Source organism: Babylonia areolata, chromosome 2, assembly GCF_041734735.1.
Source record: "Babylonia areolata isolate BAREFJ2019XMU chromosome 2, ASM4173473v1, whole genome shotgun sequence".
NCBI lineage: Eukaryota > Metazoa > Mollusca > Gastropoda > Neogastropoda > Buccinidae > Babylonia > Babylonia areolata.
In genome coordinates, this window is record NC_134877.1 from 49,520,624 (window position 1) to 49,548,123 (window position 27,500).

General features: G+C 43.6%; 1 protein-coding gene across 7 annotated transcripts in view; it reads left to right on the forward strand.

Annotated features, from left to right (window-relative positions):
• Window positions 1-27,500, forward strand: part of LOC143302174 (rap guanine nucleotide exchange factor 4-like) — a 213,202-nt gene that overhangs the window by 149,525 nt on the left and 36,177 nt on the right. For all 7 annotated transcript variants that reach the window (XM_076616725.1, XM_076616750.1, XM_076616717.1 and 4 more), the window contains 5 exons: window positions 15,228-15,456; window positions 17,656-17,839; window positions 23,511-23,656; window positions 24,131-24,207; window positions 27,433-27,500. In XM_076616725.1, the coding sequence (XP_076472840.1) occupies window positions 15,228-15,456; window positions 17,656-17,839; window positions 23,511-23,656; window positions 24,131-24,207; window positions 27,433-27,500 (704 nt within the window). The remainder of the gene's footprint in view (window positions 1-15,227; window positions 15,457-17,655; window positions 17,840-23,510; window positions 23,657-24,130; window positions 24,208-27,432) is intronic.

The window sequence follows — 27,500 nt, forward strand, 5'->3', positions numbered from 1 at the left end:
ACACCCACTGGACATCCGAGGGGTCTGTGTAGAGGAGAAGAGAGGACTGGCCGTACTGAGTGAGCTAAGCAGATGTTGGGTGTCGTCTCCTCTCTGTTCGGTATGGACGCTTTGGGTTGGTCCTGAAGACGCCTCTCCTCAAACGCTAATCCTCCCCCCTCGTAGACGACCAGTTGTCAGGCACTGCCATATGTGGCAGAGGATTCCCACACGGGGGATGGGATGCTGCTGGCCCCAAGGGAAGTTTCCGGGCAGTCCTTGAAGCGGTTCAGTGGTCTTCCGATTTTCCATGCGTCAACAGCCAGCGCACATCGTGCTCATCCTTTTCATGATATGTTTTAGGGCCCACTGTCCTTATGGTGAAGTACGCAGTGTGTGAACATGGGGGAGTCCTTTGTCTGCAAAACAAAAATCATCAAAACAGCTCAATTTCGCTTACTTGTCCTCTGTGTGTGTGTGTGTGTGTGTGTGTGTGTGTGTGTCTCTCTCTCTCTCTCTCTCTCTCTCTTTCTCTCTGTAAACATGCTATCAGTTCTGTTTGATCTATAGTGGAAGAGGAGAGAATGGGTGTATGTGGGCGGATAACTGATGTGTTTGTATAGGGGTGGAGTGGGGAGAGAGAGAGTCAGGTGTGGTGGTGGGACGCCGAATCAATCAGTCCGGCTGGTTCACTCCTTCTGACCTGCTGGTGTGTCGGACGTTGACCCAGCCAGTGTCCTGTTCTGGCATATGTTTGAGAGAGAGAAACAGAGACATAGAGAGAGAGAGAAAGAGTGTTGTGAAGACCCAGAGAGAGAGAGAGAAGGCGTTTGTCTTGGGGAAGAGGGAGAGGGGCGCTCACTTATTTTATGTCAACAGACCAGAACTAGTTTATTCAACTGAACATTGGAGATGATGTTCACACAACATGGCGAGACATGCCAGCCCGTCCGATTGCCCGGGCCTAACCAAAACTTATGGCGGAGAAGGGAAATTATCCCGCTACCCTCTGGGAACCCATTTCTGACAGTCGGTGAAAGGGTGACTGTGCACCCAATTTCAGTGCATACGAATCGCTTTTCCTCCCTTCTTCCCTTTAACACACCACCGATTCTCCATCCTGATGTGCCCGATGTGTGTGTGTGTGTGTGTGTGTGTATTCGCGTGCTCGCGAAAGAGAGGTGGAGTTGGTAATTTGGAGTTTGTCAGGCAAGATGTATCACTGTTTTTCTCTTCTGCTTGCACAGAACCAGCGTTCCCATTTAGCCGTCAAATGGACTGTAGATAACATGTTCGTACAGTTAAGTTGATGGGTGTGTTCCTGTGTCTCCGTCCAAGCCTCCTGACATTTCTGTGTGTAAACGTGGGGGAGATCTCTGGGTCATGACAGACTCCCACACTTCCTTGCTGTCACTCTCTCTGAACCTGCCATTCATTGTGTCTGATCTGTAAAGGGAGGATGTTGATGTGTGAGTGTGCCGACGTATCGTGTGCTTGTATACATGGGGTTGATTGAGAGCGAGAGAGTGCGGGATACCGAATCTATCAGCCGGTCTTGATTCACTCCTGTGATCTGCTGATGTGTCGGACATTGATCCAAGATTTGACATTTGACATTATTGTATTTAATCCAGTCGATCGCGCACGGCTATAATTATTGGGACTGTGACCCAGTGTAACCAGTATCTGGTTCCGACACTTTTAGAGAGAGAGGGGGGGGGGGGTTAGCGAGGGTGATAGAGCATTTGTTTGGGAGGGAGATGGAGTGCTTACATATTTTATGTTAAGATTCGGTCACCCATAACCAGCCTTGACAATCAGCCGATTGTTGAACAGTAAAAACAATGTTCATCCAATCGAAAGGCGTGTCTATCATTGAAAAATAATTGGCAGCTTCTCTGTGTATTTATATGTGCATGTGTGTGTGATCATAAGGGGTGTTTGAGATACAACAATATCGCTTCCCTCCTTGCTAATAAATGTATGAGAAAAAAGGAAAAGAGAAAGAGAAGACTGGACGCGAAAGCAGTCACACTGATTTATACAAAAGAACAAGCATGGCAGTGTGCATATTCAGGCGGAAGGCCGAAGAAGTCAACAATGACGATTGATGTCTGTAAGTGGCCGGTGTTTAGGGGCTTCAGCAAAACTTAAAGGACAAATTGATGTGCGTTGTTGGGATTGATTAAAGTCTTCTTGTTGACAGCTGAATGTGATTGGTTGGGGATGAATAAAAGTCTTGTTGTTGACAGCTGAATGTGATTGTTTGGGGACGAATAAAAGTCTTCTTGTTGACAGCTGAATGTGATTGTTTGGGGATGAATAAAAGTCTTCTTGTTGACAGCTGAATGTGATTGTTTGGGGACGAATAAAAGTCTTCTAGTTGACAGCTGAATGTGATTGTTTGGGGATGAATAAAAGTCTTCTTTTTTTTGACAGCTGAATGTGATTGTTTGGGGATGAATAAAAGTCTTCTAGTTGACAGCTGAATGTGATTGTTTGGGGACGAATAAAAGTCTTCTAGTTGACAGCTGAATGTGATTGTTTGGGGATGAATAAAAGTCTTCTTGTTGACAGCTGAATGTGATTGTTTGGGGATGAATAAAAGTCTTCTAGTTGACAGCTGAATGTGATTGTTTGGGGATGAATAAAAGTCTTCTTTTTTTGACAGCTGAATGTGATTGTTTGGGGATGAATAAAAGTCTTCTAGTTGACAGCTGAATGTGATTGTTTGGGGATGAATAAAAGTCTTCTTGTTGACAGCTGAATGTGATTGTTTGGGGACGAATAAAAGTCTTCTTGTTGACAGCTGAATGTGATTGTTTGGGGATGAATAAAAGTCTTCTAGTTGACAGCTGAATGTGATTGTTTGGGGACGAATAAAAGTCTTCTTGTTGACAGCTGAATGTGATTGCTTTGGAATGAATAGATGTCTCGAAGTTGGCAGCTGAAAACTATTGTTTGGGGGTAAATAAAAGTCTTACAGTTTTAAAGTTCAAAGTGTTTTCTAGAAGGAACCTTGGTGGTGCATTCCTTTTTTTACAACTGTAATTGATATTCTTTTTGTTTTGTTCGGATGTTTGTTCAGTTACTTTGGTCTTATTACTTCCATGTGGAAGACGGGGCGTGCAGAATGATTTCTGAACGTTTTGGGGTCTGGTTTATAAGTAATATCTGCACCATGTTTTAATTCACGTCTTTGTGTTTTAGTGTTTAGTAATTATCTACTTTTTTTTTACCGCACTTGGTGTAATTTCTTTTAACGAGATAATAGTTATTCTTGTCCTTACTTATGATGATTACCTTACCGATCATGCTGCCTTCTTGCCGTCTAGCCTTCAAAGTGTCGTCTGCTTTGAGGGCCAAGTTCAAACCCATACGCCAGAATTATAAGCATTCACAGTGAGGGAGACGGAGAGTCAATGTGTTTCATCATCGTCACTTGAGCTTCTTCTCCAAACTGTCAGGCGGTGCCAGAGGAACGAAAAGCTGACGTCTGTCCCTTGGGAGGGAGAGGAAAAGGGTGGTGTGGGGACGAGGAATTTAGGGAAGGGGAGAGGAGACGGGAGGGGTGATGATGAGGGAGGGTTGGGGTGGAGTTTGTGACGGAGGGTTAAGATAACTTGAAGTAAGTGATTGGTCACCAGTCAAGCTAAGCACGAACTGACGGCCAAGCAGTTAGATGGCACACTCCATCGTAATTCGGGGGTTGGTGCCCCCTCACAGGGTAGCACTCGGCCTGATCGATGACACTTGAGTGATTGGTCCGGGTCTTAGTGATTGTCTTTTTCCCTATTGGTTAATTGGGTGATTGGTTGATGGTGTCTAAATTAGTACTAATCGACTGATTCGTGATTGATTGATGGATGGATTGATTGATTGATATATCTAACTATTCGTTTATTTATTAAACAAGTAAAACAGGAATATTGAGAACCAAAATATGGGATAACATTAGCTAGTATGCGTGTGCGTTTGTACAAGTATTTGTTCATCGATATAGTGTTTCTGATGATGGTGATGATAATGATAGAGAGAGAGGGGGGGAGGGAGAAAGGGAGAGATAGGGAGAGTTTGTCAAAGGGTAGTATCTTTTCAAAAATATCACGTTTATACAGTGCGCAATTCATTGTCTGTACAACCTTTTACTGATTGGGCGGGAGGGAGGTGGGGGAGTCGAGAGACTGAGAGAGAGCGTGGACCCAGGGGATGATGGGGGCGGAATACCAAATCAGTCATGCTGCCTTCACCCCTGTGGTGTACTGACGTGTCGAACTACAACTCCCAAGTGTGACCAGTGTCTGTTACTGCCGTCTTTCAATGAGAGAGGGACTGACGCCCGTGTTACGCATCACGTTGAGGCGATCATTGGAAATGCAAATACGTTTTGCAGTTTCGCAAAAGCCACACAGTACAATTAGGTTAAGCGGGCGAAATTGCAAAAACAAAACGTTAAACTGTAACAGGAATTGTTTTGCATGCCTTTAAGGTGTTTGAAGTTGGAACTTCGAGTTTTGTGGGTGGGGAGAGAGAGAGAGAGAGAGAGAGAGATTGTTGTAAAGGGAAGGGTGTGGCAAGAGAGAGCGAATGAATGAATGATCTGTATATTCTAAAGGTAATTAATAGAAGTTAAGCATACATGCTTCTTTTAATTATGCAGCCCTCGAAACAAAGAAAAAATAGAATCAGTGATAACAATAATACAGGAAGAAAAAAGAAGGTAAACAAACAAAAGAAATATTACAGGAAACATGTATATATATATATATATGTGTGTGTGTGTGTGTGTGTGTGTGTGTGTGTGTGTGTGTGTGTGTTTTATCTTCAGTTTAACGTCTATTCACTATAAGTGTTTTTAGACGTGTGTGTGTGTGTTTGTCGAGAGAGAGAGAGAGAGAGAGAGATTAAAGACGAGAAGACGAAAGGAGGGGGGATACTCGAATGACTAGGCCATTTTGCCCGTGTCAAGGGGGTGGAGATCGGGGAGTTGGAGGTAGGGAGGACAGTTGTACAGACAGTATGAAACACAAGTCATCGTCGTGAAGCGTGCATGTTTGCTTGAACCCAAAAGAGGGGTTGAGCAATTCATGGAACGTACAGATCAATTCATTCACATTATTAGAATCAGCAACATACATTGGAACGCGTGCACGCGCGCCTACGCACACACACACACACACACACACACACACACACACACACACACACACACACACACACACACACACACACACACACACACACACACACACACACGCGCGCGCGCGCGCGCGCGCGCGCGCACACGCACACACACACACCGCATGGATATCTACATCATATCATTTTTCTTATACATGATTTCAAATTGGCAATCGCAACAATATACTTTTAAACAACTATCACGCCAAACACACATGCACACGCACACGCACACACACACACACACACACACACACACACACACACAGGTGCATGTGGACAGAGAAAAATGTCAAAAATAATTATGTGTGTTCAAACATTTTGCGTCAATTGCTTTCTGAGAGCAAACGCTTTAGACAAAAATAAAGCGAGTTGTAAACTAATCTTGAATGGGAAAGGAGCAACGTTAAATTGAACGCGTTTGGACGGACATAGTATTTTTCTAGACTGCACAATTCACGTATAGGTTTGTACTGGGCACACACCAAGATAAGATGTAATTCAGATTCTTCAGTTCCAGGACAAAATGGACAATTAACGTTTTCTCTAGTCTTTGAGTATCTTAAATGATGTGGTTTCAGCTGGGTCACACCAAGTCTTATTCTTGTTAAATGTTTCCTTAAAACAGGGTTTCTGACTGTATTTAGATATTTTGGAACGTCATGCATTTATCCAAACGAGGAATATAACTGAAATCTTTCTTTTGACAAAAGTGTGGAATCTAAGTCTTGCAAATGGCAATCAATCAAACTCTGTTTAAAGATAGATACAAAGGCTTTTACATCTTCCACAGCTTCATTTTTCCAAACGAAACCAGAACCATATCTATACAACGTATAACATACATTCGTTACCCAGTTCTTTCTGCCCTTGCAGCGAAGGACATAGAGCATTTTGTAGGATATGTTAGGGATACGCTTTTCATCCATCCTGGTGGGTTTTAACCAGTATCTAATACATTTTGTAAATGTTTGATTGTACAATGGGTATGTACTCTTTCACAAATAGTGTGATTAGCTGTTAGGCTAAAGGAGGGGAGATATAGATAGAGAGAGAAGGGGAGAGACAGACAAATAAACAGGCAGGCAGAGAGAGAGAGAGAGAGAGAGAGATACTGTCGTAAATGGAAGGGTGTGGGTTTCCTCGTCGAGATTCAATCACCAGCAAGCAGCAGCCTTCACTAGCAATCAGGTGATCGGCAAACGATAAAGATCGTGTTCACACATACAGATGACAAGCGTGTTTATGTGTCCTCTGGCCAGGAAATGTGTGTGTGTGTGTGTGTGTGTGTGTGTGTGTGTGAGGGAGACAGAGAGAGTGGCAAAGTGTTTTAAACTGTGTGAGTGGACTTGGATGAATGATGTCTTTGAATAGGCGGAGACTGAGAGACAGAGACAGACAGACAGACAGACTGGCAGACAGGCAGGCAGACAGGCAGACAGACAGAAACACAGAGAGAGATAATGTAGGAAGTGGTTTATCCTTCTTATTACGACGATACTTCTGCTTGGCAGAAGAGAAGGATCTAGATTAAGATCAGTGAGAGAGATCTCTCCTTTCACACCCACGCACGAATGCACACACAAAGATACACTCGCACACACACACGCGCACACACACACACACACACACACACACACACACACACACACACACACAAACACAAACACACATACATACATACATACATACATACATACATACATACATACATACATAGACGTGGATACGAATACAGAAAAGGACTAAATGACGAACTGACTCTTCGACCCCAAACTCCAATCCAATAGAAAAAACAAAAACAAAAAGCATATAACTGCAGTATAACTAGACATAAGGGCAAGTACTTTTAGAAAGATTAAAAAGGGATATGAAGGCGAGAGTGAGGGGGGAAAAAAAAAGAAAAAACGAAAAAAAATTTAAAATGTAAAAAAGGTCGGGGGGAACGGGGGGGTGGGGGTGGGGGGGTGAAGAAAGGAGGCACCAACTAGGTATAAAAGCGTTTCCATGTGAGGACAGTGAGGACTATTACTTTCCCACCCACCGTCCTTGTTGTAGTAATCTCCCTTGCGACCGACGATGTTATGACTGGCCTCTGTCACTGGGGAGGGAGGGGGGCGGGGGCGGGCGGGCAGGGGGCGCTGCGCTGGCAGAGTGCGAGTGACAAGGGGAGGCTACTGCTGCGCTGGCTGAAGGCAGGAGACTGGGGGTGACCTCTGTGGCGATGTTCTGGTCATTGATCCTCGGTGACTGCTGTCTAGGTCTGAGATTGATTGGGTGGCCTCCAAGATTGATGGAGCACCGGGGCGGTCTGTGTGGTTGGGGAGGGGGGGGATGTTGCGCGTATGCTTGTTGTCGCTTGCACGGATGCACGACACACACACACGCGCGCGCGCGCGCGCGCGCGCGCACGCACTCACTCACGGGCGCGCGCAGACACACACACACATACACACACACATGAACCCTTCACCACACACGTACGCGCGCACACACACACACACACACACGCGTGCGCGCGCGCACACACACACACACACAAACACGCGCGCGCGCATGCACGCACATACAGCACATGTGCGTTGCGAAATAGGCCAGTTCAGTCTCTCTCTCTTTCTTCCCTCTCTTAATGTGTCTGTTGTTGTTGTTTTTCCAACACCCTTTCTCTCTCTCTCTCTCTCTCTCTCTCTCTCTCTCTCTCATTATAGACAACCAAATATGTTTAAATTGAACTTGTTAATGTCCTCAACATCCTGTGAAATTGTTAGAAACCTTGCTTTGCATTTATATAAAGCTTTCAAAGTCCGAGAAACTATTACGTCATGAAAACACTGTTTTGTTGCTAGGCTAGTTTTTCATTTGAACTTATGTTATATCGAGTTTTTTTATGTATGCTGTATTACGTGAAAAAAATCGAAATATTTTTTGTTTTTCTTTGTTGTTTTTTTTTTTTTTTTATTGTTGTCTGTTCATATACCCCTTCATTAGGGGCCTTGGCCTATATGAATAAATCATCTCTCTCTCTCTCTCTCTCTCTCTCTCTCTCTCTCTCTCTGTCCAAGAGACCCACACTTGCACCCAGTCATGTACTTCATAATAAAAATTAAAAAAAATTAAAAAAATTAAAAAGATTGATGAATTAGATCCACAACAAAAGTTGCGTCCTGAACTTAAGTCAGGTTATTTCATTGCCCCAGTATGATTAATGAATATTGTCACTGAATCGATAGCCGACGTTTCTTCGTAAACTGAACTGTTGGTCAGACAGACAGACATTTTTTCCTCTCTTTTTTTTCTTCTTTTCTTTCTTTTTTCTGTGTATCTGCCTTTCAATCACTGCAAAAACGTCAACACGCCACAACGTAAAGCAAAACTTAGAGCCGACTACACGGCATATGAAAACTGTGCAGTGGCTCAATTTTGAAGGACGAGAAAGCAAGAAAAACAACATGGTGGAATGAAAAATCACTTGTTCATGCTAACAAGCTTTGACGCGGACAAAGAGAGAGGGAGTAAAAAAAAAAAGGTGAGAATGAAAGCAGGAGAGAAATAAGATGAGTATGAATAAAACAGTTACAACAACAATAACTACAAAAACTCCAGCCAGCCATCATTCAAATTAAATCAATGATACACGTGTGAACGTGCATGGCATGCGTAAGATGTTCAGAAACGCTCCGAAACATGCAAATTGTGGGGGAAAAACATTTGTGCAACGAACAGTGTTTTATTTTCAGGATGATTGCTATTCGGGGTCACCCCCGAAAACTGAGTATGGCTGCCTACATGACGGGGTAAAAACGGTCATACACGTAAAAGCCCATTCGTGTACATACGAGTGAACATGGGGCAGCCCACGAACGAAGAAGAAGAAGAGGCTATTCGGGATCACCACTGAGTAGAATTAGTTTTACATTTCCCGGTCGTGATTTTAACACATTTTTTTCTATTTCAAGGAAACGAATTGAGTTATGGACAACATTCTGTTCGACCTGTTTCAGTACAAATCGTTATCACGGTGTTGCATAACTGTGGTCGATGGTTCGACTGTCTGTAACAGTTCATGAGGTATAGGATATCTCTTTGTGTATCTGTGTGTGTGTGTGTGTCATCCTCTCTCGTTTCATTTTTCTTATCTTTCAAACGGGTCGGCGTTATACCGGCCGACGAACATCAAAATCACTTTAGTAGTCTCGTCCATTCGTCCATCTCGGCTACGTTCAGCATGGTGACAAAAATAGCAACATCAGCCACACACAACGATAAACTCACTTCAGATGGGTGGCCATGTTGGCAACGTCAGAGACAGTCAACAACAAGCTGAAACAATAGAGTTGAACGTCACTTTGTTAGCAGCACCACACGACAGTTTTAAAATGCTGGCGACGTCACTCACAATCAACAGCAATCTGAAAAAAGAATATTTGAACGTCAATTTGTTAACAGCACCACACGATATTTTTACAAAGCTGGCGAAGTCACTCACAATCAATAACAATCTGAAACACTAGGGTTGAACGTCACCTTGCCAGCAGCACTACGTGCGTGACAGTTTTAAAATGCTGGCGACTCAATAACAATCTGGGGAGAAAAAAAAGATTTGAACGTCACTTACCAGCGCCACACGACAGATTACAATACTGGCGACGTCACTCACAATCAACAACAATCTAGAAAAAAAATTTAAACGTCACTTACCAGCGCCACACGACACATTTCCAATGCTGGCGACGTCACTCACAATCAACAACAATCTGAAACGGAGTGAACGTCACTTACCAGCGCCACACGACAGGTGTATAATGCTAGAAACGTCACCAACAATCCCAAACTATTTGAAACAGTGCAGTAGTTGCACTTCACCTCCTGAGCAATGAACCGCGTTGAAAGCGTCCTGTGTTTTTCATCATCTACCAAGCTGGCTCAATATGCTGATGATATTGCTATATGGATTCAGACATCCTTGAGGAAAAGGACAAGCCTACATTACATAAATTATGTACAGAAATATTTTCAGGGTGAACTCGATAGACTGAGTAGCTATATGCAATCTAATGGTTTTGAGTTTTCTGTAGAAAAAACACATTTGATCCTCTTTAATAATGGTTATAATCCCAGCAAACTACCACGTTTTTTTTTTAGGAGGACGTGAAATATTTTTCAAGTCGGAAATCAAATTTCTTGGGATCCTATTTACTTCAAAACTAAACTGGAAGAAACACATTGATTCAATGGTGACTAAAGCAGTTAAAAGTTTAAATTTCTTAAAAATTGTAAGTCACTCTCCTTGGGGACAAGACTCCAAAATTCTTTTACATTTAGCGACATCTCTCGTAAGATCAAGATTGACCTACGGTCAAGAAATTTTCTTTTCTGCCCCGCCGACGTTCCTAAAGAAGCTGCGAATAATTGACAGTAAAGCTGTGAAACTGGCTTTAGGGGTACCTGTGCATACTAAGACCTCAGAAGCCTATAAGCTTGCGGGTATTCTACCACTAGATGAAATCAGAAAATTAAGTTCTGCTAAATATATTGTGAGATGTACAGCAGTGGATGATTTTGAGGAATTAAATATTAGGTCTGATATTGATTTTCCAAAAAATGCACAAAATAATTCAAATCTACAAACCATTCGCACATATGTGTCAGATATTTTAAATTCTTCAGACATTGATTTGCATGATATGGCACCTCGTGTTCTGGTGCCACCTGAACCTCCCTGGGAGTTAACAAAAGCAAACGCAAACATATGTGCTTCTGACACAACAAAAGGAGAATCTCCACATATAATAGCAGCATCTGTCAGAATTGAATTAGAAGAAAATTTTGATTATCATTTAAAAGTTTACACTGATGGCTCGGTCCTGGATGATAGCAGTGCAGGATCTGCTTTTGTCATTCCTGACCTAAAAACAGAAAAATCATATTATTTAGGTAAGGGACATTCAATTTTTACAGCTGAATTGGTGGCCATCCTTATGGCTTTAAATCATCTTGTTGATATACCAATCATAATAAGTAATATCCTATTTTGTGTTGATTCTCAATCTGTCTTAAAAGGTTTGCTCCTTTTTGAGAATAATCAAAGAGAAGATTTATTTTTTGAAATTAGGTATTTATTGCACTCCCTATTTGTGAAGGGTACAAATATTGATTTTTGTTGGATACCATCCCACACTGGATTCCGTTATAACGACCAAGCAGATAGAGCAGCAAAAAGGGGAGCAAAAAATCATATAGATAGTATAAAAGTATATTGCCCATTGTCATACAAGGAAATAAGCAATATACTAGAAAGAGACTTTTATAGGTGCTTGAATTCAAGTCTAAAACCTCGTCAGTTGACTCTCTCAGACTTTGGTCCGATTCGCAGACCAATTCTGAGCTTAGCTCTCAGACTATTATCAAATTCATTACGGACCAAGTATTGTTCTAATGTCAAGTGTATATGTTTTAATAACCTGACAATTGAGCATATAATTTTTCACTGTAGCTTGATGAAGCCTTTTGTACACGAAAGTGTGTCTTCACAAGTGACTGAGAACGTTGATGTTTTTGACTTTTTGCATTCATTATCAGTTGTTTCGCTTGTCAGTTTAACGACTTCTCTTTTACGAAGTCCTTTAAGTAATTTCCTGTAATTGTATTTAGAGGGTTTTTTTTTGGTTTGTTTGTTTGTTTTGTTTTGTTTCCAAATTTCACCCACATTTTTACCCTCATTTGCCCAGTTTCCCCCAACCCTCCATTCATCCACATCTCCCACCCCTTCTAACCGATAATACTCAGATGTATTCATAAATACTTTTACAAAATGTCTTCAATCACCGATATGTGTGACGGGACATTAAACAAAAATGCCTTCCTTCCTGTGGCGAAAGAAATGACAGCTCGTCAGAGGCGCGGAAAGTAGACGCATGAGCATCCTGCACACTGCGGATATGATTCATGTCGGGTTTTGTCGGTCAAGGCGAACGTCAGCTCGGGCGTGCTGTGGACCGCATTCTTTCTTTTCCTTTCTGTCTTATTCGATTTTACATGAACAATAAAGCTTGAAGTAACAACTGTATCAAGCAAATCATCATGCAAAAAAGGCGGGAAGGATTTGACAGACAAAAAATGAAGTAGCACATACACATAATTGTGCACACACAAAAAGAAAAAACTCAAAAAAACAGTAGTTTCGCATATTCTTTATTCTTTTCTTTATTATAGCGCATGTGGGTCAGCTCGCGCGCTTTGAAGCCACGATGAAACCAAAACTGGATTCCATCAGAGACCCTGTCAGCTCTTTTTCCCCAAACTGATCTGACAGACTGATGTCTAGAGAAAAAAAGCTGCTGGTGTCACAGCGGTCGTTGCCTGGAGGAAAGGGGAATGGAATGGGGGTGGTGCTGGCTGATGGAGGGGAAAAAGAGTGGGGAGGGAATGGTTGTTGTTCAGTGGGTTTGTGACTGGTGGTCTGGGATTTCACCTACCCGTGTTGTCGTTCTGTACATCTTGGGTGGATGATTGTGTGCCATTGCAAAAGGTTGATAGATTTGGTTGAATGTATTTATACATTTTTCCGTGTGTGTGTGTGTGTGTGTGTGTGTGTTTGTGTTTGTTGTGACACTTCAATCTTTGTTGCCAACAAAAATAGCGCTAAAAACATGTCTTGCCTGTGAAAGTGCTGACAGAATTTTTTTTTCTCTCCACAATTTTAACGTTGTCCTGGGGGCAGGTTTCTACCTTGTTCTGAAGCGCAAATTTCATCAGTCCATGTCAGCTTTTGATCTCAAACTGATGATCAGACAGAACTTGACTGGTGTGACAGCTGACAGCAAGACAGTTGTTCTCATTGGTCAAAGTGTTGCTAGGTGATGGAGGAAAAATAGATTGGGTGGGGGGAATGGGAATTGAGTGGTGTGAGGGGGGATGTGGGGGCAGTGGCCATAGGATGAACGTGGGTTTATTTAGCCAACGGTGTTGGATTTCACCAGTCCTGTGTCATTGTTCTGGTTGTTGATTCAAAGTGGACCACAGTGTCTGGTTTTGTGGAATGTTAATAGATTGACTCTCTCTGTGTGTATGTGTGTGGATATATTGACACTGTGTGTGTGCGTGTGTGTGTGTGTGTGTGTGTTTCTCTCTGCGCTACAAACTCTACCACTCAAGATATCTTATCTGCTGTCATGACAGCGATTTTTTTCACAGCTCCTCCACGGTAGTCCAGAAAGCTTTCGCTCAAACTGATCACATTCCTGCTTTATTGTCGAAGCGCGGAATTCATCAAAGCCCCAGTCAGCAATACAGCTGTTCTCCTCGGGGAGTTGGTGGTGGTTGAAGGAGGAGGGGAAAGGAGGGAGGCGAGGAGGATGGTGGGGTTTATTAACTGGTGGTCTGGGATTTCACCAGCCAGTCTTTTCATTCTGGTCCTTGATCCTGAGTGGACCAGTGTCTGGGGTTTCAGTAACAGATTGATTGATTGAGTCTCCGTCATTGTGTGTGTGTGTGTGTGTGTGTGTGTGTGTGTGTGTGTGTGTCTTATTATTAAGTTTTAGGCTGTTTATGAACGTACGTGTGAATACTTGAGCTTTTCTGTAGCACTGCAAACTACGTAGCCAACTTGAAAAGCTCTTAGGACGTCTGATATGTTTTCGTGTTTTTTTTGTTTTTGTTTTTTTGTCAGAACACACTCACTTTTTTCCAGGTAAGCTTTCGTTTCAAACAATCGGATCCCGACTTTGTCATCACAGCGTGGTTTTCATCGGATCTCTTTGTCCGCTATTCATCCCAACCAGCACTTGGTTGGTTGCTAAAGCGGTTTGCAGTTCCCAAGACTAGAGTTACCTTTGACTTGTGAACATTCTCAACGATAAGCAAGTGTAATGCTTCGTCAAACATCGCTTATGCGAACCAGTCCTGTTAAGACAGATTCATATCTTCAGTGAGAGCAACATCGTCGTCCAACCCAGGAAATACTCATAACATTAGAAGATGGAGGAGACGGAATGAATGAATGTGGATTTATAAACTGGTGACGGCGGTCTTTGATTTTGTCTTCCCATGTTTGCATTGTGTGTGTACTTGTTGGGGGTTTTGTTTGTTTTTTGTTGGTGGTGTTGTTGTTGTTGTTGTTGTTGTCTTTTACACCAGTGCAGGCTCTGTCGTTGACTTGATCAAAAGCATTCAATATCCACGGCATTTTTTCATATTATTTTTACCTGAGCTCGTAAGCTCTGTACTTAAACCGATCAGGTTGTTTTGCTTTGTCGTGCTCGCGTTTCCTCCGTCAGCTGTTGACTCCAGACTGTTCAGACAGATTCAGGTGTTAAGCGAAATCTGAGAGCAACATGTCACGGTTATCATTCCCTCTGGGGGGAAAAACGTTGCTGGAGAATGGAGGAGAAAGAGAAGGGGGGGGGGGGGGCACAGGGGGGTGGAGAGGGTGGTGGGTTTGTTGTGACGTCTTGGGATTACAGCTGTTTTCATTCTGGTTTGCTGATCCCGAGTGGAATATTATCCGGCTTTATGATTGGTTAATAGATTGATTGGTTGATTTTGTGTGAGCGTGTAGTGTGTGTGTGTGTGTGTGTGTGTGTGTGTGTGTGTGTTTTCTGGTGTGTTCGACTGTGTATGATGTTGATGTGTGTGCGTGTGTTTGTGTGTCATCATCGCCATCATCAACCAACCAACAACCGAAAACTCTCTCTCTCTCTCTCTCTCTCTCTCTCTCTCTTTCTTTCTTTCTCCACCACCGCCTGATCTCGCTGTTGACATCAACAAATAAAAATGTTCAAAAGTTCAGAATGTTTTTGTGTCGAGCATTTGAAATCAAAAATACAGTGCTTTTATAGTAAAATGTGCTTTCTTCTACTTAGATATTGACATCATCAATATTTGTATTTTGCAAATGTCCATTTGTCACACACACACACACACACACACACACACACACACACACACACACACACACACACACACACACACACACACATCCCTTCATTTGGGGGGCCCATGACCTTTTTACATGAACAAAACCATTTCCAAAATTCCAATTTTCCAAACCTCCTCTGTTCCACCCACAGACCCCCTCCCAGAAAGTGGCGCGTGCCGGCCACGTGCTCCGCACGGTGCTGATGACGAGTGCCCCGCACATGATCCGGGACCGGAAGTTCCACCTGCGCACCTACCGGCGCTGCATGGTGGGCTCGGAGATGACGGACTGGCTGCTGACCCAGAACACCCTGATGCACACCCGCCAGCAGGCCGTGGGCATGTGGCAGGTGCTGCTGGAGGAAGGCGTGCTTGTGCACGGTGAGCTGGTGGGAGGAGGGGGGGGGGGCGGGGGGGGGGGGGCGGTGGAGGCTGATGGAGGGAGTCTGCTGTTTGTGTTGTGTTGTGTGCGTCAGTGTTGGTGCGAGAGTGGGTGGGGACAGGGTCTTGGGGTGTTGTATTTTGTGGTGGGGGTGAGGGGGGTGGGGGTGAGGTGTGGTTCTTCTGAAGGATGGGTGCGAGGGTCGGGTGTGTGCGTGTGGGTCGGGGGGGGGGTTGTTTGGTGGTTAGGGGAGGTGATGTGGGTAGTGATGGGATGGTGGTCGGGGGGAGTGGGGGGGGGGGGTTCTTCTGAAAGATGTGCGAGGGTCGGGTGTGCGGGGAGGGAGGGGGGGGGGGTTGTTCGGTGGTTGGGGGAGGTGGAGGGGGGGGTGAGGTGTGGTTCTTCTGAAGGATGGGTGCGAGGGTCGGGTGGGGGGGGGGCGAGGGGGGTTGTTTGGTGGTTGGGGGGGGGGGGTGATGTGGGTAGTGATGAGGGTGAGGGGTGAGGTGTGGTTCTGAAGGATGGGTGCGAGGGTCGGGTGGGGGGGGGGGCGAGGGAGGGGTTGTTTGGTGGTTAGGGGAGGTGATGTGGGTAGTGATGGGAGATGGATGGCGAGGGGGGGGGGGGGTGTTTATGTGTGGTTCTTCTGAAGGATGAGTGCAAGAGTCGGAGGGTCTTGAAGTGTTGTTTGGTGGTTGGGGGAGTAATGTGGGTAGTGATGGGGGGTGGATGGGGGCGGGGGGGGGGTGAGGTGTGGTTCTTCTGAAGGATGGGTGCGAGGGTCAGAGGGTCTTGGGATGTTGTTCGGTGGTTGGTGAGGTGATGTGAGTAGTGGTGGTGGTGTGATACTGATTGAGAGGTGTGAGAGCAACATAACTGAAAAGGGACTAACTGTGGGGCAGCATAAAGAAGAAGAAGAAAACAATAGAAAGTAAAATAAACGGGACTCGTAATTAAACAAATTCAACGGTTCTTAACCAATGGAGCGACGTTATATCGAATATTTTGAGTTCGAATCACAGTGTGTGTGTGTGTGTGCGCGCGTGTGCGTGTGTGTGCGTGTGACGCACATGAACTTATTTACACTCGAATGAACACAAACATACATTTGTGGGGCAGAAAAAAAACACAGTATATGAGCCATGTATCCGCCAGGATATGCATATTAGTCACCTGCCAATGAAATCAATAGCTTCCATTTGCTTGTCACCATAGAGTGTGTGGGATATTGAGGATCCATTGGTTTACATCAATGCAGTGTGTGTGTGTGTGTGTGTGTGTGTGTGTGTTCGCGCGCGTTTGTGTGTGTGTGTGTGTGTGTGTGTATGTGACTGCGCCGCTAATAAATATTCCATATGCTGTCATGCATTTCTGCACGTGCAACTGATCCGGGACCGGAAGTTCAATCTGCGCATGGGGATATCTTTGCGATCAATTCCTTTGCCTCTTTGTGTTCGAAAGGTGTACCAAATATATGCACAGAATGCACAAGGTTTCTTTTCTCTTTTTTGTTTGTTTGTTCATTCACTGTTTAAAAAAAACGAGTGATAGAAAATAGTCATTCGTGGATGAATGTTAGCAAGACTGACTACGAGCAAACACACATACACACATACGCGCGCACACAAACACACACACACACACACACACACACAAACACACACATACACACACACACGCACACACATACACATGCACGCGCGCACTCACACACAACACCAATGTCACTAATATCACTTCAAGTGGAAAGACGTTAAACTGAAGACGAACACAACACCAACAAAAACAACATCGACGGGAACTGGAGGGACAGACCACAAATGATCACCTTTCCCCAACTCTCCAACGTTGTAAAACGTGTCTGCCGTGCACTCTGTCAGTAATATGATGGTTATGATAATGATTTGTGTTGAATAAGTAAAAACCTAATGTGTCTCATGTGCTGTGTTAAGAGCACCAAGTAAAAGATGACAAATACCTGTTCCACTCCTTAATGATGATTGTACGTGTGTGAGCACCAGTTCAGTGCCAAGTACCTGCTCTACTGGTTCACATGAATAAATGAATGAATGAATGAATGATATAAAAAACGGAACGTGTGTGAGCACCAGTACAAGGACAGTCACCTGCTCTACCGGTTTTACAAGAATGAATGAATGAATGAAATTAAATTAAAACGGAACGTGTGTGACGTGCAGTGTGCCACGAGCACCAGTTCAAGGACAAGTACCTGTTCTACCGGTTCACGGAGGACGACCAGGGGGTGGGGGTGACGCCCTCGGCGGGGGACAAGCGGGAGTGCGAGGAGGAGCTACAGGACAGCCTGCGGACCCTGGCCCAGATCGGCCCTGATGCCATGATGAGGATGATCCTCCGGAAACCGTCAGTTGTTGTTTGGTGGTTTTGTCTTGTTTGTATGTTTTCTTTGGTGAGGGGGGTCTTTAAACACTTTTCTGTCTTTTTGTTTGTTTGTTTGTTTTCTTTGGGGAGGGGGTCTTTAAACACTTTTCTGTCTTTTGTTTGTTTGTTTGTTTTCTTTGGGGAGGGGGGTCTTTAAACACTTTTCTGTCTTTTGTTTGTTTGTTTTCTTTGGGGAGGGGGGTCTTTAAACACTTTTCTGTCTTTTGTTTGTTTGTTTGTTTTCTTTGGGGAGGAGTGTCTTTAAACACTTTTCTGTCTTTTGTTTTTGTTTGTTTTCTTTGGGGAGGGTGGTCTTTAAACACTTTTCTGTCTTGTTTGTCTTGTTTGTTTGTTTTCTTTGGGGAGGGGGTCTTTAAACACTTTTCTGTCTTTTGTCTTGTTTGTTTGTTTTCTTTGGGGAGGGGGGTCTTTAAACACTTTTCTGTCTTTTGTTTGTTTTCTTTGGGGAGGGGGTCTTTAAACACTTTTCTGTCTTGTTTGTTTTGTTTGTTTGTTTTCTTTGGGGAGGGGGTCTTTAAACACTTTTCTGCCTTTTGTTTGTTTTCTTTGGGGAGGGGGTCTTTAAACACTTTTCTGTCTTTTGTCTTGTTTGTTTCTTTTCTTTGGGGAGGGGGGTCTTTAAACACTTGTCTGTCTTTTGTTTGTTTGCTTGTTTTCTTTGGGGAGGGGGGTCTTTAAACACTTTTCTGTCTTTTGTTTGTTTTCTTTGGGGAGGGGGGTCTTTAAACACTTTTCTGTCTTTTGTTTGTTTGTTTGTTTTCTTTGGGGAGGGGGGTCTTTAAACACTTGTCTGTCTTTTGTTTGTTTTCTTTGGGGAGGGGGGTCTTTAAACACTTTTCTGTCTTTTGTTTGTTTGTTTGTTTTCTTTGGGGAGGGGGGTCTTTAAACACTTTTCTGTCTTTTGTTTGTTTTCTTTGGGGAGGGGGGTCTTTAAACACTTGTCTGTCTTTTGTTTCTTTTCTTTGGGGAGGGGGTCTTTAAACACTTGTCTGTCTTTTGTTTCTTTTCTTTGGGGAGGGGGTCTTTAAACACTTGTCTGTCTTTTGTTTCTTTTCTTTGGGGAGGGGGTCTTTAAACACTTGTCTGTCTTTTGTTTCTTTTCTTTGGGGAGGGGGTCTTTAAACACTTTTCTTTCTTTTTGTTTGTTTTCTTTGGGGAGGGGGTCTTTAAACACTTTTCCTTTCTTTTGTTTTGTCTGTTTGTTTTCTTTGGGGAGGGGGTCTTTAAACACTTGTCTGTCTTTTGTTTGTTTTCTTTGGGGAGGGGGGTCTTTAAACACTTGTCTGTCTTTTGTTTGTTTGTCTGTTTTCTTTGGGGAGGGGGGTCTTTAAACACTTTTCTGTCTTTTGTTTGTTTGTCTGTTTTCTTTGGGGAGGGGTGTCTTTAAACACTTTTCTGTCTTTTGTTTGTTTGTTTTCTTTGGGGAGGGGGGTCTTTAAACACTTTTCTGTCTTTTGTTTGTTTGTTTTCTTTGGGGAGGGGGGTCTTTAAACACTTTTCTGTCTTTTGTTTGTTTGTTTTCTTTGGGGAGGGGGGTCTTTAAACACTTGTTTGTCTTTTGTTTTTGTTTTTTGTTTTTACTGGGGTAGGGTTGAGGTGAGCTTTTATCACGTCTCTGTTTCCTCACTTTCATTTTCTTTTCTTGAACGAATGAGGATGATCCTGGCGAAACCATCAGGTTGGAGCTGGGGGTTCAGATGAGGTCTTCAAACACTTTTCTCTATGTTTTCTCTCTTTTATTTTCTTTTCTTGAACGAATGAGTATGATCCTTGGGAAACCATCAGTTGTGGGATTTCTGAACTACTTTTCTGTCTATTTTACCCCCGGGGGGTAAACTTTAAACTCTTTTCTCTAATGTTTTCTCTCTTTTTATTTTCTTTCCCTGAACGAATGATGATGATCCTGGTGAAACCGTCAGGTTTTTGTTTGTTTGTTGTTGTTGTTGTTCTTTTTTGTTGGATTTTTTTGTTTGTTTGTTTGTTCGTTTTTTAGGGGGATTTCTAGACTTGTTTTCAATTTTCCCGGGGAAGGTCGGGGTGGAGTCTTTAAACACTTTTCTCTGTTTTGTCTCTTCTCTTCTCTTTTCTTCTCTTTTCTTGCGCGAATGATGGTGATCCTTGGGTAAATGTCTTTTTTTTCTGGGAGTGTCTTGAGCTTTTTTATGTCTCGTTTTTTTTATTTCTTTATTTTCTTTGCTTGAAGGAATAATCCTCGAGAAACCGTCAATTTTCTTCCTTTTTTTAAGGGGGCTGGGGGTTGTGTCTTTAAACACTTTCTGTCTTGTTTTCCTTGGGTGAGCGCTTTCATGTTTGTTTTATCTCTTTTCTTGAAATCGTCGGTTCGTTTGGTTGTTCATTCTTTACTTTGTCTCTTACCGCTGTAGCAAGAGAGTGGTGTTGTGAAACCCGTGATTTTTTTTTCTCCCTTTCTGCTGATCCATCATCTGCACCGTTTCAGTGGCGTTACTCCCACGCCGCTCATTCCGAAACCTGTGATTTTGTTGTTTGTTGTTTGTGTGATTTTCAGTTTAACGTCCATTGACGTATTGTGATTTTACACGTGTTGTTTGTCTTGTTCGCAGTGTTTATTCTTTCTTGCCCTCCCGTTTTCTTTGTTTTGTTTTTGTTGTTGTTTTCTGTCTCATTGTCGGCCTGTCCACCCCACTCCCACCACCTCCCTTCTCTCTCTCTCTCCCTCTCCATCTCTCTCGCTCCTTCTCTCTCTCTCTCTCTCTCTGTCCCCTCCTCTCCCTCTCTCTCTCTCTCTCTCTCTCTTCGTTCTTTTTTCCATCGTACTCTGTGTTTGTGAGTGTGTGAAATTAATCAAAAGTACTCCCGGATACTTTTGTTATATAAAGAAGAAAAAAAACCTGTTTTTTTTCTGAACACCTGTTACTGTTTAACCGGTGTTAGAGAATAGATTTGTCCGCTTCCCCTAAATTTTAGCCCCCAGTAGGAAATCCAAATGCGTGACTAAAATCATCATTATGCTGGGATCGGTTCAGAAGTTTCTCTTTATGAATACCAGTTACTTTCGGATTTTACAAAAACGCATAGCAATGCAGCAAAATCAAATTCCCTGATCGAGATTTGGGACATAACTATAAATTCGGATATATTATTCCCGGAATGATCTGGGGTTACTCTATATCACACCAAAATAAATTCAGGGTTCCGAGGGGATGATTCCGTAAATCTCAAAATAACCCTTTAAATTGTCGGATAAATTCTTACAAGCTCAAAATGATCCCGTGATATGGGTGATTTTATCATATATCTGAACCTCTTCCTCCTCTCTCATGGAAAGGAGGGGGGACGGGTGTTTCAGTAATTTTCCGAAAACTACCCGTTTAAGATAACCGACAAATGTTCCACGCTAATTAGTATTTAATATGTTCGCCAGGACGATTCACTGGAGTGATTGTTTGAATGTTCTAAAATGATCATGGGTTTATTAAATGATCCGTTTAGGTATGTCTCATAAAAATATATACCAGTGATTCAATAATTTATGGTAGTTTTAATGGGTTCCGAAATTTATTGCACAAAGTAAGTTTTTGATGTCATGCATGACCCTGCGAGGAAATCCTGAGATTACCCACAGTGCGATAAGCTGAAACATTGGCATGATTCTGAGATGTCCTGCAAAGAGACTTTTAATGCGAAAAAGAGGACGTACTTCGAAAAAGAGGATTCCTTAGATTGACCATCGATGATTTTCCTTTACTTTCTTTCGAATGTTTCTACCGGGGTAGAAAATAATGATGGGTGGGTTCGAACGACTGTAGTGACCCGGGTGCACCGAAGAGGCGACGAGAACTGGGAACATGATCATTTGTAATGGCGACTGACTAATCCCCTGCTCGGGGCAGCTGTGGACGCGGCAACCGTGCTAACGTTTCGCTTTTTCCTGCCTCTCATAACGCAGCACTTGTGTTCGTTAGTCTGCTGTGTATGGGAATAACTGCTCTACCTCTCCATCTGCTTTGTCTTTATATTGTGTGTGATAGACCAGTGCGTGACGTGTTTGTATGTGTACTTGAACATTGTGTGGATTTATAAGCGTATTTGTGGATGAGTTTAAAGAAAACGTCTGTGATGTGGTGGAACAAGTAGCGGCTTCGTTCAACTGCTTCCTCTGACGTGCGTGTGTGTGTGAGGTTGTGTTCGGATAATTCTATTTCTTCGTTGACATAAATGGAGTGTTCAGTTTAAAGCGACACATCAGCTTAGATACCGTTTCTCTCTCTCTCTCTCTCTCTCTCTCTCTCTCTCTCTCTCTCTCTCTCTCTCTATCTATCTATCTATTTATCTGTTTATCTATCTGTCTGTCTGCGCATTCATTTTCCTGTACAATGCCGTTATTTATTTTTTTTTTTTACTGTCCATAGTCTCCTTTGCCAAAAGGATAATATTGTCACTGGGAAATAAAACAGTATCCGTGTAGTTTCTCGCCATCCTTTTTTAAGTAGCGAGCGAATTTTCATGCAGACGAGAGGAATTGCCTTGCCCTGGGGAGTTGACTGAGACAGTTTGTGAACTTACAAACATAGACTTCTCATGTTTGGGATTCTCGATCCATTGTGAGTGGCTGATTACTATTTTCTCTCAAAAGAGTGACACTGCAAACATGAGATAGGCCGCCCGCAGTTTCACTAAATATCATATTCCTATATTAAACCAACATGAATGTAGCCCTTACAACATGGGCATGTGAACTTAGCATGGAATACAGACAGACAGGGAAGAAAAAACAAAACCAACAACAGGCAGACAGAAGAACAAACAAGTGCGTCCCCTGTTCCATTCCATGGAACTACAGAGGGAGAAATCCGTACAAGTGATTTAGCCAAGACTAAAATAGGCAGGAAAAACAGACGTGGGGGAATTTCATCTTCGGTTTCCTCATTTCATTAAGGGAAGGAAAAAAACTGTTACCAGCAGATTTCCACTTGAATACAGACCGACCAACCGAAAGAAATTTCAAATGCTTCGGAAACAGACTGTCCACGAAAGAGAGACATACAGAAAGAAGTGTCACACGCCCACGCCGAAGAAACAGATGGCCTATGAAGGATAAGCATATAGAACGAAGTGTTTGAAAACACCCTATTAACCTTGATACCCCCCTACCCCCCCCCCCCCACCACCACACACACACTCCCCCACCACACCCCCACGAGACAGTTGACCTACTTACCTCATATAACGCTAACTTTTCATCATGCTGTCATGGAACGATAATGGTCAATGAAAGAGAGACATACGCACACGCCGACGAAATAGAAATTGCCCATGAAGGATAAGCATAGAGAACGAAGTCTTTGAACACACACACACACACACACACACACACACACACACACACACACACACACACACACACACACACACACAACAAACACACTACCCCTCCCCCTCCCCAATACCCCTTCCCCACCCACCTCCACCCCTCCACACCCACGAAGATGTGTCTGTGCGAGCTCCTCCTCAAGTGGTTGCGATCCGCCACGTTCCCCAACAAACCCCCTATAGGGGCCGCCGCCCCTCGGCCCCTCAGGCTGTTCGCCCTGGACGAGTTCGGTCTCCCTTGCCAAGGCACCCCCTTCCAGCGCCTTCTGCCTGTCATCAGGGCCGCCGAGCGCACGGGCGAGGAGATCGAGATCATCTACGAGGAGCTGCTGCACATCAAGGCCCTGTCGCACCTCTCCTACATGGTCAAGCGGGAGCTGGCCTCCGTGCTCGTGTTCGAGTCCCACGCCAAGGCCGGGACTGTGTGTGAGTATGAGTATGGTTTGGGGAGTGTCGGGGGTGTGGTGGTGTGGTGGGGTGGGGAGTGTAAATGGGTGGTGGTTGGTGAGGAAGAAGTGGGTGGAGGTGGGGTGAGTGTGTGTGTGTGTGTGAGTGTGTGTGTGTGTATGTGTGTGTGTGTGTGTATGTGTGTGTGTGAGTGAGTGAGTGTGTGTGTGTGTGTGTGTGTGTGTGTGTTACACAGAGAAAGAGATTGAGAGAGAGAGAGAGAGTGTGTGTGTGTGTGTGTGTGTGTGTGTGTGTGTGTGTGTGTGTTTCAGAGAGAGAGAGAGTGAATATGTGTGTGTGCACGTGAATGAGTGTGTCTGTGTGGTCGTTCTTTTAGCTAAACGTCTTTTCGCGATACGTGATATCAGATGAGGAGAGAAAAAAAGAAAGAAATATGAATGGAACTCTGTGTGTGTGTGTGTGTGTGTGTGTGTGTGTGTGTGTGTGTTACAGTATTCAATCAAGGAGACGAGGGCAAGTCATGGTACATCATTCTGAAGGGGTCTGTCAACGTGGTCATTTATGGAAAGGTGAGTTGTTCACCCTGCAGAAACTGTTGTTTTGCAATATTACATGAGTCTGTGTCATTGTTCCCAGCACGTTTTGTGTGGGTGGGACTGGGGAGGAGATGTGTGTGTCCGTGTGCATGTGTGTTTGTGCAAAATGCTTCGTGGTGTATTGATGTCCTTTCTATTACACTACACTGAAAGTCCGCACTATCGAGAAAGGAAGAAAAGACACGGTTTGTAAGCCTTTTTCAACCTGAAAGAGGATTCTTTGTAGGATCCAGTGTTCAGAATCTGTACATTGCAGTCCTTTATTCCTTACCCCTCACTTTCCCGTTCCCACCCACACATGCCGATCGTTGATGAATAAAGGATAGTTGGTCAAAACTGCAGTCTGGACTGCTGCAAGTGTTGAAAGAACCTTCTCACTGGTTACAGTGATTACTGTTCGTTGTTTCCTCTATCTGTATTGTCATGGTGTATGATTATGACTTTAACTCACTCAGTACGGCCAGTCCTCTCTTCTCCTCTACACAGACCCCTCAGATGTCCAGTGGGTGTCTCAATGATCCAACCTTTAGCTTCCGTCGTCAGAATTGTGGTATTCTTTGTCAACATTCACCTCTTCAGTGTAAGAGCCTTCCGCTTGTAATATTTTGATGGTGGTAATTGGGGAGAAACGCTGATAACGTCGTCTCTTTCGTCGTTCGTATGGAGAGGGTTAAAATTTCACATTGGAGTCAAAGGCTTTTAAAGAAAAGAATACAATATGTGCTGTGTAAATGTACACACGTGGGAGTGTACTTCGCACACACGCAGGCGCACAAGCGCGCACATGCGCACGCATACGTGCAATATTATCTACGTTTTGGCAACAACAAATGGGCAGCGTGTAGATATAAATATTTTGTCACGATTCGGCAATGAAGCGCTGAACGTCACAGTCTAATATGCGGCGTTTATGGTGAATGTCACGGAAAGGACAGGAAAGTTCATAGATGAAAGATTATAAAATTTGACATTTTACAACGAAAGGTTTCAATTCCCTGTTTGACATACCAACGCTGCAGGAAAACACTGTTCATATTAAACGGTGGTAGCTTTGAATTGTTTTGAATTGTACTCTTTTCCCCAGCGCCTCGCTGAAGGTTATTGTTGGAAAAGGACGATAACTATGACTCGGGTATTCTACTTTTCCGCTTTCAGCTGTGTTTTTTTTTTTTTTTTTTTTAATCATTTGTGTGGCTTATCATTGGCACACAAGGGAATGTATGGGCATTCCACTTGCGGCAGTAAATGTTCGTCCGCTTTGTTTTCCTCTCTCTCTCTCTCTCTCTCTCTCTGTCTCACCTAATGATGCCTCGTTCATGACCGTGTTATATTATCCTGAACTCATGTGTACACATCCGAGCCGATGACCTTTCGGTTAATGTCAGTCGGCTGCACGGATGATTGGACGAAAGCATGGAATGCCGAGCTGTACAGTGAGGGTTATTATGGAGAGGGGCGGGGGGGGGGGGGGGGTCCCTTCCTCCCCTTTACGCTTCCCACACCCCAATCTCACACCGTCAACTTCCCGAACCCTCTCCCACCTTCTCATCCCCCCCCCCACACCTTCCCGCCCGCATCCCCCCCTCCCCTCACTCCCATGATTGGGGAGATGCGGGTCATGAGTCATCAGAGAAACAACAGTCCCCTCTAACCCCCCCCCCCCCGCCCCCCCGCCCCCTCACCCACCCACCCCCCCCCCCCCCCTTTTTTTTTTTTACATGGCATGTAGACTGGAATTTCTGTTCCTCTTTTTTGTGTTTTTTTTTTTAATTTTATATAGATAAAACGCGCCTTTCATTTTTAATGTTATTATACTTTAGTTCGTTGATTAAGCATGATGTTAGGTTGGACTTCCTGTAAAGAATGGAAAATTGTACCCATGTAGAAATAGGTAAACGATACATATTGTCATTTATTTCTGTAGTTTTCTTGTTGTATTTGCTTTCGTATATATTTTAATAGATGAACACTGTTATTGAGAAACATATTCAACCGAGTGGTTTCAAGAGTGTCAACTGTAATCAAGCCTGTATCAACCGTTTTCCTGCTTCAGTACTTCAGGATTATAGTGTTATGTTAATATTGTACATTTTATGTGCAGGGGGATATTTACATTTTATGTGCTGGATGAGAGGAATATTTTACATGCTGAATATACATTACACTTCGTATGCTGGATAATAGGAACATTATATATGCTGGATGATTTGGTATATTTTATATGCTGGATGACAGTCACGTTTTATAATAAAATATGCTAATGTTCATCGTTTTGCTTCGGTGCTGAATACGATACTAAGGTAAATGTAAAACATTCTGTGTGGAATAAGTTAACTGGATGACAATTCCACCTCGCTGCGACAACGTATTTGGCACGGTTCATTCGATGTTATCTATCATAGCTTTGAAGTCTTATCGGAAACGTTGACAATGGCTTTTTTCATGTAGCCTGTCGTGTTCCGCAGTCTAGTTGTTGAGGGTTCTTCAGTGAGGAAGAGTTGGAGTCTGTCACTGTGTGTAAGTTGTTGTCAAGTGATGACAGCCGGGTCGCTTATGTAATGTATCAGGGCGTGTGGTATTTGTTGTCCTTGGGCTGGGTAAACATGTTTTGACAGGTTTTCGCGTTCAGATACGTAACTGTCTGTCTGTCTGTGTGGTGCTGCTTTCAGTTGTCTGTCTGTCTGCCTGTCTGTCTGTTTGCCTCTGTGTGTGTGTGTGTGTGTGTGTGTGTGTGTGTGTGTGTGTGACTATCTCTGTCTTATTTATCTATATGTTTCTATGTCTGCATCTCTCTCTCTCTCTCCCTCTCTCTCTCTCTCTCGTGTCAGCGAGTGTCTTCGCTTGTTTCTGTGTTGCGTGCATACACGTGATTGTGCCGGTGTGCGTATTTTATTAAGTGTTTATTTTGGGGTGGAGGGGGGTGGGGGTGGAGTGGTAGATAAAGAGAAGGGAGAGAGCGCCAGTAAAAAGAAAGGAAAAGAAAAAGATGATAATGATAAAGCGCTCAGTCGATGAAGCAGAAAGGCTACGCATGACAAGTTGGATCATTTTCGTTCAGGCTTGTATCTGCTATCAGCATCAGCATCATGATTATCATCATCATCGTTATCATCATCATCTTCATCACCAGCATTATTATTATTATTATTGTTATACACACGTGCAGCAGCAATACGAACGCTGATTGGTTCCTTGCAGGGTATCGTGTGCACGCTGCACGAGGGTGATGACTTCGGAAAGCTAGCCCTGGTCAACGACGCCCCCAG